Raw genomic sequence first — 11,945 nt, forward strand, 5'->3', positions numbered from 1 at the left:
AGGCACATCAGTTAATATTATTATTTGGATAATGATCTACAAGGAGTTTGTCTCTAACCTTAGTAGTAGTGATAATATATATGCAATTATATTCTTAACAAATGACAATGTCCACTAAATGCCAAAAACTACAACTGAAATAATGACAAAATAAATAGGTAACTCAGAACACTTGTCCAAGGCTGATTATCTGGTGAGAGAGATGACCTTGATGGGTATAAAATCTTGCTCAAGATATCTAAGAGAGAGGGAGAAGGGCAGTAGTGATTCTGCCGGACTGTCTTGCTCACCTCCTCTGTGGAGCTGTGCCTTGTCAATCTTCTCTCCTTAATGCGCTCCTTCCTACCCTTGTCCGCATATGATGACAGGAAGATGTACAAAGTCTATTGAATCTGCCAAGTGAATACAAAAATGATCATACATAGAGCGTTGTGCAGAGGAGTGAGAGCAGGAGCGTAGGCTTTTTGAGCGGGAGCATAGGCCTGGTGAGCGGGAGCATAGGCCTGGTGAGCGGGAGCATAGGTCTTTTGAGTGGGAGCGTAGGCCTTGCGAGTGGGGAGCGTAGGCCTTGCGAGTGGGAGCGTAGGCCTTGCGAGTGGGAGCGTAGGCCTTGCGAGTGGGAGCGTAGGCCTTGCGAGTGGGAGCGTAGGCCTTGCGAGTGGGAGCGTAGGCCTTGTGAGCAGCATCGTAGACCTTGTGAGCAGGAGCGTAGGCCTGGCGAAGGGGGAGAACACTCCATGATGGCGCCTGAGCACACCCACTTGTCACCAGACGAGTCAGACAAGACCAATGGTCACCCGCACAGCTGGCAAACCCAACCTCAGCAGGAAACGGTGGTGCAGCAGGCAGAGGAGGTGCAGCAGTCAGCAGAGGTGCAGCAGGGAGAGGAGGTGCAGCAGGCATCTGTGCTAGAGATGCAGGAGGCCAGCAGGCAGGCAGGCCCCCGGCCGCCCGATGGTGGATGGGGCTGGATGGTTGCCGGAGGAGCCTTCCTTATTACGGTCAGTACCAGTCGTGCTCACTTGTGAGTTATGGGTCACTCGTGAGTTATGGGTCACTTGTGAGTTATGGGTCACTTGTGAGTTATGGGTCACTTGTGAGTTATGGGTCACTTGTGAGTTATGGGTCACTTGTGAGTTATGGGTCACTTGTGAGTTATGGGTCACTTGTGAGTTATGGGTCACTTGTGAGTTATGGGTCACTTGTGAGTTATGGGTCACTTGTGAGTTATGGGTCACTTGTGAGTTATGCGTCACTTATTAGTTATGGGTCACTTGTGAGTTATGGGTCACTTGTGAGTTATGGGTCACTTATGAGTTATGCGTCACTTATTAGTTATGGGTCACTTGTGAGTTATGGGTCACTTATGAGTTATGCGTCACTTATTAGTTATGGGTCACGTATTAGTTATGGGTCCCTTATGAGGTCTGGGTCATTTACGATTATGGGTCACTTGAGAGTTATGGATCTCATATCGATCTATTCAAACATTTTTTTTCACTCATATGAAAAATATTTTGGAGTGTTTGTTATCAAAATAAATAGTTATCCATTTTCATTGTGCGTGGGAAGTTAGTGGGTCAACCTCTGTGTGCTGGGAGAGGCAGCTCTAGTTATTTTGTTTTGTCCCCTAACTCCCCTTGCCACTTCGAGGGGGGGGGGGGGGATAGGGTTGTTATGTACCTTCAGGGCACTAATCCCCCCCCCCCAGCCACTAGGCATGGTGAGTAGGCACCAATAAGCATACGTATTTCCCTATAAATACAAACTAAAATATCTAAAAAATGTTAGATGGCAATCGCAACCCACAAGAGTTAAGATGATAATAATAATAATAATAATAATAATAATAATAATAATAATAATAATAATAATATGTAAAGTGGAAAATTATTTTGTTTTGTTTTACTTATATGGGACACAGCACACAAAGAGAGAGGTGCACAGTATATAATTAAAAAAAGAACTAAAGCTGAGGGCTTAACAACAAGCTGTCTAAGCAGCAGGATTGGTGACTTGACAGCAACATACATGGAAAACAATTCAAACCGGAAGCTCCTAGCAAGGCCCCGGAGCGGAATATGCGCATGGGGTCCCTCTGGCTGCTGCCATACCCACTCATGGGCTCCGGCCAGGTCATCCACCCTCCTGTGAGGAACCATTCGGAGAAGTGGTACTCCAGATGACGACTCTGCTTACATAGTTAGCTGCCAGCTATCCTGGCTGCCCTTCACCTAGACAAGACTATATTGACCCTAATGCATCTAGTGCACGGTGATCCGGGGACTAAGTTGTCTGCCCCTTGATGTTGACTTGGACCATATTTTGTAGATGGAATGTGTCCAGGTGAGGGCTTTCACAGAGCAAATCTCAAGGTCACTCTTGGTGAGTCCCAAGTTCTAAAGTCCACGTGCACTCTCTTTGCACCACCCCCCTCTCTAATTAAGGGTTATAGAAGAGGCGAATGATGTGTGCTTACCGGTATATTCCCTGCCCTTTTGAAGGATCTCTGCGTACTTATCGCACTTGCTCTGATGTGGACGGGAGAGTGGGAAATTATCAGCAGAGACCTGGGTGTCTAACATGAAGGCCTCATCACCTTTGCAAGCGATGATGTCGGGCTTGCAGAAGATCCCTCCATCCGGTATACAGACCTCACGTTCCACCTCGAAACCTCTGCCGCAGGCGGCCAGCTATGAACCAAGTGATGTCATGACGTTTCACCCGAGCTCCGTGAGTCTTATAACATGCCATGGATATGTGGCCCTGGGTCCCTAGTTTCTGGTAAACATCGCAGAGACCAGAAGCCTCGGGTCTCAACCCGTCCTCTTAAAAATAACGTCACTTTTGGCTCGTATGCGCGCTATGGCCAAATTTGGACGTAATTTGAAATGAAATCGACTCACAAAAGTGACGTACTGTTCCGTTTTCTGTTTGAGTCGTCCGGCCCTCCTCGGCAAGCTTAGAAGAGGAACTTTCAATTAACGTTTTTCATAACGTTTTGAACTTTATGAGAATTTCCTGCCCACCTAACCTATCAGAGGACCCTTAACTTACTGTTGTTGAAAAAAAAATCCCAAATTTATTTTTAAATTTTTTTCATTTTCAAATTACGTCCATATTCGGCCATACGGGTAAACGGCCAAAAGCGACGTTCTTTTTAAGAGGACAGGTTGCGGGTCTACCCTTTGCTGCTCTAGATGGCGTGGCTACAGCGTTTGCCCTAATCTGGATGGCATGAGCAAAATCTGATCCGCTTAGCAGACGGGTACTGGATGACACCTGGACAGGGCTTGTGAGGAAGGAACCTCAGAAACAGATGCAAGCCCGGCACCATCAATCATACTGTTAAGTTTTGCTTTCCAGCTTCTAGTGCGCTTGGTCATTCCGTTGGAAGGCGTTCCGGCGGCCGTTGCCGGGTCTATCCATCAATGCATTCACACTTGGAATGTGAGTAGGAGTGCCGTTGCCACTGCCACCGGATCCTCCGACTCTACCAATGCCCCGATCCGCTTGTTCTTTTGTAGGCGGATTGATGTAGCAAAGTCGGGAATTCCTACTCCACTGTCCTTTACGTCGGCATGAAAGAAGGCATTAGGGGTATCGTAAGGCAGTTGTAGCCAGCCACGAATTCATCATGGGGATTAGGTGGTTTTTAAGTAGGTATAACCTCTGTTGAGGTTTGATGGGGGCTTAGGTGATGTTAGTCGGTCCGTCCTCAAACGGGGAACCATAGGATAAGCATCTGCCCTCGGCCCCAATAAGTATTTATAATTCTTGTACTCATTCGTCACACTCATAGTATCAATTTCATCTTCCCCAACATAGTATGTCCACCTGGTGGGGACATGCCAAGTCTTATGATGAGCATAGATCGCTATGCTTAGCGTACGGCACTTCGCAGCATTCACTTTAAGGCCGAGTCACGCAGTGTGTGGCAAATACTTGTTATAAATCTCTGTAGTCCGGCAGCCGTCTCTGCTGCCACAACCAGATCATCAGTGAATACCAGGGCTGATACCTTTTCGCTCCCCAGTCAAATCCCTAGCCCCAAGTCCTTAGCCCCTAATAATTGTCTCATCAATTATTAGGTTAAAGAGAAATTGAGACAGGGGGTCACCCTGTTTCACCCCTCCTAGTGATCAGGATAATTCTTCAGCTTCTTCCCTTGGCTGGTAATTACGTTTGAGGACCATTTATAGCACGACATGATGTATGTCCTTAAAGGCTTCAGAATGCCTTTACATTTCATGGCCCGCTGGATGGCCGGATGGGAGACGCTATCGAAAGCCTTCTCCATATCCAGAAAATCTAGGTGCGAGTTGTGCTTTAGCACACGAGCCTCAGCTAGAAGAGCATCCAGGATCACCAGGTTTTCAAGACACCTGCCCACTGGGACGAATGCTTTCTGCCGCCTGTCAATCCTCACTGCCTCGGTTAGTCTGCTGCTCAGAATCTAATGGAACAGCCTCACTATCGTAGATGACATGGTTATGGGGCGATAGTGGGAAGGAGTGTCTGGATTCGGTTTCTTGGTATCAGTACTGTCTTATTCTTACGAAAAGGTAGTGGTAGGGATTTGTTTACCAACAACAGGTTAAAAAATTTTGCAAACACCCTGACTGGTATGAAAAAGAAATTCCTCTGATGTTATGGGGTCCCCTAGTTGCTGATTAACTGGATCACGGTCACGAAATGGGCGACGGTCCGGTGATGTGGGTCTAGAGAAGAGTGTCTCCCAGAATGTAAAGAGACGAGCTGGCTCCACCTCAGTGGAGGGTTCCACTGAGGTGGAACCCTCCACTGAGGGCGTCCTCTCTCAGTCCCTGGAGAGGACGCACGCAGCAGCCTTGGAACGGTTCTTCTCGTACAGGCTCTGATACAGAATGTAGTGCTTTTCGCTCCCTTTTTCGTTCGGTCGGAGGTTGGATTGGCACGATTTATCGATGGACGTCTCCACCTATGCGCAGCGCGAGGGCGTGGTGCATGGTCACCAGATCTTTTGGCAGAAGTAACCACTCACGCATGACGCTCAAAGATCCTATCCACGTTATGGCCAATATCACTGACCAGGTCGGTAATTGCTTCATCAAAGAATTCTTCTCCCCATTCAGTTTCTTGGCCTCCTGGGTGCAGTAGCTGCAAGGAATTCCACCATGGTTTCCTTCCAACAAGCTTCCTGGTGGGTCCTGTCTGGGGGGGAGGGTCATGTCATGTTCAGCGCCATCGGAAGCTCCCACCGCCACCCTGATATTGCCTCCCCGTCTATGATTCGCTAATGGGCTAGACTGGACGTCCTCCCTGTCTGAGTTAGACAGTGGACGACAACCGTTGCCGGATAACGCAATAGTTTGCTGGGTCCCATAATAGTTTGCCAGGTAACGTAATAGTTTGTTGGGTCCCGTAATAGTTTGCTGGGTCCTGTAATAGTTTGCTGGGTCCTGTAATAGTTTGCTGGGTCCTGTAATAGTTTGCTGGGTCCCGAAATAGTTTGCCAGGTCTTGTAATAGTTTGCTGGGTCCTGTAATAGTTTGCTGGGTCCCGTAATAGTTTGCTGGGTCCTGTAATAGTTTGCTGGGTCCTGTAATAGTTTGCTGGGTCCCGTAATAATTTGCTGGGTCCTGTAATAGTTTGCTGGGTCCTGTAATAGTTTGCTGGGTCCCGTAATAGTTTGCTGGGTCCCGTAATAGTTTGCTGGGTCCTGTAATAGTTTGCTGGGTCCTGTAATAGTTTGCTGGGTCCCGTAATAATTTGCCAGGTCCTGTAATAGTTTGCTGGGATCTGTAATAGTTTGCTGGGTCCCATAATAGTTTGCCAGGTAACGTAATAGTTTGCCAGGTAACGTAATAGTTTGCCAGGTAACGTAATAGTTTGCCAGGTAACGTAATAGTTTGCTGGGTCCCATAGTAGTTTGCCAGGTAACATAATAGTTTGCCAGGTCCCGTAATAGTTTGTCAGATAACGTTATAGTTTGTCAGATAACGCAATAGTTTATCAGGTAACATAATAGTTTGCCGGGTAATGTAATAGTTTGCCAGATAACGTAATAGTTTGCAGGGTAATAGTTATGTGTGTGTTGGTGTGTTGGCCTTAGGCTTGTGGTGCGCCAATAGGGGTGGCGGCTGTATTTATCTTAAGTTTTATAGATCTCTGGTAGAAATGCGTGTATTAGACATTTTATGTTAATTTTCCTAGTATCACTGAATATTGATCTATATAACTATGCTACAAACTAATTAATTTAATTTTGCTGTTGTTAGAATATTAATAGGTGTTCACTGCAGCCAGCGGCAAGAGTCGTTATGGGGGTCAGAATGTAACACTAGCTGTTTACCCTAGAATTCTGTTGCCCCCGACCAGCCTATGTCTTTCCCATACCCAAGATCATTCTCCCTACAAATTTGGGTGAGAATTCTAACATTCACTACTTCCACACAGTGAATGTTAGTACTGAGGGGGTACCTGGTGTTGCCCGGGTCTAACTTTCTCCCATCTGTCCATCAATCTATCTATTATTCTATCCATCCATCTATCCAACCATGCATCTTTCCATCCATCTGTTTATCCATCTATTTCTCCATCTATCCATCCTTGTATCCTTAGTGACCTAAATTACACCAGACTAGGGTAAAGCAGACGCAAGTCTCTGATCCACACATATATATTTTACAGTTGTACAAACCCAAGGAGGGTGTGAGAGAGCGTCTGGTCTCGTGTTTGCTTGTTCTACTGCTGGTCTGTTGCCTCACTGCCGTTTTCTCTGAACTCCGCCGTGTTGTAGGGGGTTCTGAAGACATTTAGTACTCCACCCCCCCCCCCACCTCTCTAGACAACGAGGTACCTGAGAGTCCAGATGGAAAGGGAGGTGCACGGTGCTTCATGTTTTGAGTAGTGCAACACTCCATGTTGACTTCGCCATCGCTGTCGTCCATGACATCATCAGCAGGCGCTGGAAGGCTCGGATCTGGAGATGGTACCGGTAGATGAAAGAAATTAGTAGGTACATCTTCAGGCAGAGGGCCTGCTGATGGTAAGGATTCAGTTTGTTGGTGTGGGTAACAGTCCTCCTCTACAACAGCAGCTGGGGCCGCCACTGTTGGCATGGCGTCGAAATGTGCTGCTTTCACCCGATCGATCGGAGCAACAACTTCAGCACCCCGAAGGCCGATAGTAATGGTTTTCGGAGTTCTCAACAGCAACCAGAAGGGTCCCTCGTATGGCTGCTGTAGAAGCCGAAGCACAGCGTCAACCCTCAGCAGTACATGGCTAGCACCGAGAACGTCCTGGGGTATGTAGGTAGTGTGTGTAGATGGGTGACGAAGCGGCGTAGGGCGGATCTGCGACATCGCCCTCCGAAGCTACTCCATGAAGGCTGACATGCCCATCAGCTCATTGTATGGTGTTGGAGTGATCAGATCACCAGGAAGGCGGAGATTGGAATTATATACAAGGTCAGCCGCTGAGATCCCACTGTCCCACTTTATTTGCCGAACGGATGCCGAGGAGTACTAAAGGAAGGTTATCAATCCATGAAGTTAGGTCTGGCTGTGCCCTTAGAGCCTCCTTCAGTTGGCAGTGAAACCGCTCAACCATCCTGTTAGCCTGAGGATGGTAGGCCGTAGTTTGGTTGTGTCTGGTTTGTCTTTGTTGTGTTTGGTTGTCTTGGAACTCTTGTGGTTCCAAGGAACTGCAAGAGTTCCCTCCACAAATGTGACTCAAATTGTCGACCCTGGTCAGTGACATCTGGAGGCCATCTGGAGAAGCAGTAAACACACGTAAGTAGGTATTAGTACCCACCGGACCGAGGAAATGGACTTACGATATCAACATGCACCACTTTAAATTCGGCGAATGGTAAAGGAAAGTTCTGAAGAGGCGTCTGCGATGTCGATGTATCTTTGATTGCTGACACTGGAGGCAGTTGTGCACCCAACTTCGAACATCCGTGTTAATTCCTGGCCATACCATCCGTTTGGTCAGGAGGCGTAGTGTAGTTAGGATGCCATTGTGAGCCAAGGAGTGGAGAGCCGTGAAGGTCCTCTGCCAATGGGTCTTTGGAATATATGGCCGTAGGACGCCAATGAGAGACATGTCACATGTGATAGTATCCTCGGAATTAAGCACATGTACGTCGACCAGCCGAAATGCTGAGGAAGAGGTGCGCACTTATAGGAGTTCTGGGTCATGTCACTGGGTGTTACGAACCCAAATTCCACGCCTGAGCACGAAGCCATGAAGTCCACGCCATCTGTGAGTCCACTCCCGAAAACCCCACAACATGGACAACGCCATCTAGTGGTGACAGGATATGCCGGCAACAGGCGCTGGATTCCTCTCCTAGTCAGCTTGCGAAGTAGCCGCTGCTGACCTCTGGTGAGGTGGCGCTTAGACAGTGAACGCCATCTATGGAGCAAAGAGGTGGACATTTGTGTCTAAGCTAGTAAGTGATGTTTCCTAGTGGTCCCAGGTAGTGTCCCCAGTACTGATGACGTGTCTGTTTTCAGAGTCAACCTAGGACGGTTGTGAGGTACGTTGAATCAGTATACCCAAGGCAGCCAAGGTCTCTTCACCAGTCTGCTTTGTAGAAGCTGTGAGCCACCCCTGGACGAACTCTGCTGAGTGTGTGATTGCCTGCCTGAGGAGTGGCAGTATCGGGATTCACCGTATCCGGGGCTGGCTGGTGGAAGAGACCACCCACTGAGGTGACGACCGAGGAGGGTGACCAGCGAGTCACACGAGGCTCCTGCCTAGGGCTCGCAACCCTAGTATTAGTCGTGGAGTGGCCTGACAGCGAAGCTGATTAGTACCTGCCAGCTACAGGCTGGACTGTGGACTGTAGGCCATCACGACGGGGCACCCAGTGGGATTGTGATTTGGCTGGCCTGTGGCCAGGGTGGATTCATCGTGGGTTCTGGGCCACGGAGGAGGAGACCAGGAAGGGCTACCCAGAGTGAGCATCGCCGAGTGTCTAGTGTCTTCAGAGGAAGACGAAGCTGTATATAATTGTGTAGTAATAATTTCCGTGTGTGACTTTTTACATATGGTGGTGGGAATATGAATATATATATATAAAGGAATATACATATAAATTAGAATACTTGTGTATTTGTGTACTTCCCCCATTGTTTTAACTTGCGTTACGGAACACACCCCTTGAAAGCCTCTACTAACTTGGGGCCGGATACCCAAACAACTATTACCATCAGAAAAGAACCCGGTTGCGTCCCAGTAGGACCGTAACACTGGGCTCTAGCAATTTTTGTGTAGTGAATATGGGTCGTCTCGGGAAAAAGTGAACAACAAGCCAGGTCGAGAGAGGGCATCGGCGACGACATTCTCAGTCCTTTCACGTGCCAAATGTCAGTCTTGAACTGGGATATGTAGCTCAAGTAACTTGCGGCGAGTGGGAATTTTCTTTTGCTGTCAGGGCATCAGCCAGTGGTTTGTGGTCGGTGAGGACGTGGTGGTCACGACCCTCGAGAAAATGTCTAAAGTGTTGAATTGCACAGTGCTGAACGGCTGCATATATAGCAAGAAGTTCCCTATCAAATGTGCTGTATTTTGTCTCTGCTGGCGTTAAGCTTGCTGAAAAAACAGTAATGGGTCGCCAGGTGTCGTCAATAAATTGATGGAGTATACCAGTGTTGGAGGCAACCGTTGAGAGGATAGTTGGCGCATCGAACATTGTATGAGCGAGGAGAGTGTGTTGAGCTAACTCCTGCTTAAGCAAATGAAAGTCTCTGATCCACACATATATATATTCTAAAGTTGTACAAACCCAAGGAGGGTGCGAGAGAGCGTCGTTGTTGTTGTTGCAAATTTAGGGGCGACAACGATCGTGGGATCGGATGCACCCTGGCGTACCCGTAAAAGGCTAATTGCAAAGCCTAATCGCAAAATGAATGATGCTTACCAATGGAAACTAATATGCCTCATGGCAAATAAACGCACAGAGAGGTAGACGATTAGGGAGCCCCAAGAGTCCCTCAGGGTGAAAAGCACCAGCCCTGCCCCAGACAGAGAACACTGGGTAGCAAAACCATAAACTCGGCCCCCAACTAAAACGCAAAAGTCATCCAGTGCCCCCTGGCAGAGCAGAATCTAGCCGCCCATCACGTCTGTAGGCACATCAGGAGCCCAACACATCTGAGGGCACACCAGGAGCCCACCAAGACCCACCACCTCCCAACTCCTCTAGGCCAAGCCGGCGCCAGACACCGTCAGTCCGCTGGGAGAACCAGCCAGAAAACGTACAAACTCTATCAACAATCCGGTGACCCAAAGTGATGTGTGTGTAATCCATTGTAATAATATGGATTAATAATATGGATCGTTGAATAAAAATGTTAAACGGCAATATCAAATCCAAAATCGCGAAACAGAACATGACGCGACGGCTCACAGGTGGAGAAGGTGTCCAGACTTCTACTCGCCGTCAAGGTTAAACCAGGAGTCCAAAAGAGCGTCTGGTCTCGTGTTTGTCTGCTTGTTGTACCAGTGCGTCCTCCAAGCAAAGACCCAAAAGTGATTCTGTGCACTCTCCAAACTCCCTGTTTATGAATGAAAAACAGTTTACACACGCTCACCAACTCGTCTTCAACTCAAGTCCATTACATCCAGCGTTCGACCCCACAGACGCATTCATAAATTTGTACATGCTGTTCATTCAAAATGGGAATTATCTCAAATATAAATTAATATAATAATATATTAGCATATTGTGCATATATAGGCATTATTTAGGTTAGGTTAGGTGTTTAGGTTCTGTTGGCTATTATTTGTATTTGTAGTATGTTGGTGAAGCATTTACAGCGTTGTGGTTCGAACAAAATTCGTCAGTGAAGCACTTGTTCCGGAAGTATTCGAATGACATCAGTTGAGTCGTGTGTAAACCGTTTTTCATTCATAAACAGTAGGTTTGGCGGGTGCAAGGAATCACTTTTGGATCTTTGTTTCGAGGACGGGCTGCGACTCACAACTGGTGACATTCGAACAGTTCTGGAATAAGTGCTTCACTGACGAATTTTGTTCGAACCACATTAAAGCACATTAAAATTTATGAATGCGTCTGTGGCGTCAACCGTTGGATGTAATGGATTTGAGTCGAGGTCGGGTTGGTTTCTATGCTAGTCGGTTGCTTCTCGTCTGCTCCTCTGCCGTTTTCCCTGAACTCCACCGTGTTGTAGGGGGTACTGAAGTTACTTTGCATCTATCCATCGGTTTGTCCTTCTATTTTTCCATCTACCCACATATCCGTCAGTCTATCTATCTATTCATCTGTCCTTCTATCTATCTATTCATCTGTCCTTCTATCTATCTATTTATCCATCTATCTATTCATCTTTCCATCCCTATACCCATCTATTCATTCGGATATCCATGTATATCTGTCTGTCTAACCCTCCATCTATCTAACTATCCATCTATCAATATATATATATATATATATATATATATATATATATATATATATATATATATATATATATATATATATTTATATATATATATATATTTATATATATATATATATTTATATATATATATATATATATATATATATTTATATATATATATATATATATATTTATATATATATATATATTTATATATATATATATATATATATATATTTATATATATATATATTTATATATATATATATATATATATATATATATATATATATATATATATATATATATATATATATATATATTCAAACAAGCCTGAATGGTCCCCAGGACTATATACAACTGAAAACTCACACCCCAGAAGTGACTCGAACCCATACTCCCACAACTGGTATGTACAGGGACGCCTTAATCCGCTTGACCATCACGACCGGACATAAGGAAGTGATAGCCGAGGCTATATGAACCACTTCCCCGCCGGCACTCGGATGGTAATCTTGGGCATAGCATTTTATCAAATCACCTCATTCT

The 11,945-nt window shown here is 46.3% G+C and overlaps 1 protein-coding gene across 2 annotated transcripts in view; it reads left to right on the forward strand.

Moving 5' to 3' along the window:
- The first annotated feature begins 238 nt into the window (after window positions 1-238).
- The window catches only part of LOC123764539 (monocarboxylate transporter 9), a 47,943-nt gene continuing 36,236 nt past the window's right edge, over window positions 239-11,945 (forward strand). For both annotated transcript variants that reach the window (XM_045752519.2, XM_069314586.1), the window contains exon 1: window positions 239-1,001. In XM_045752519.2, coding sequence (XP_045608475.2) covers window positions 738-1,001 — 264 coding nt within the window. In that variant the 5' untranslated portion in view covers window positions 239-737. The remainder of the gene's footprint in view (window positions 1,002-11,945) is intronic.

The sequence above is a fragment of the Procambarus clarkii genome, chromosome 79 (assembly GCF_040958095.1).
Source record: "Procambarus clarkii isolate CNS0578487 chromosome 79, FALCON_Pclarkii_2.0, whole genome shotgun sequence".
NCBI lineage: Eukaryota > Metazoa > Arthropoda > Malacostraca > Decapoda > Cambaridae > Procambarus > Procambarus clarkii.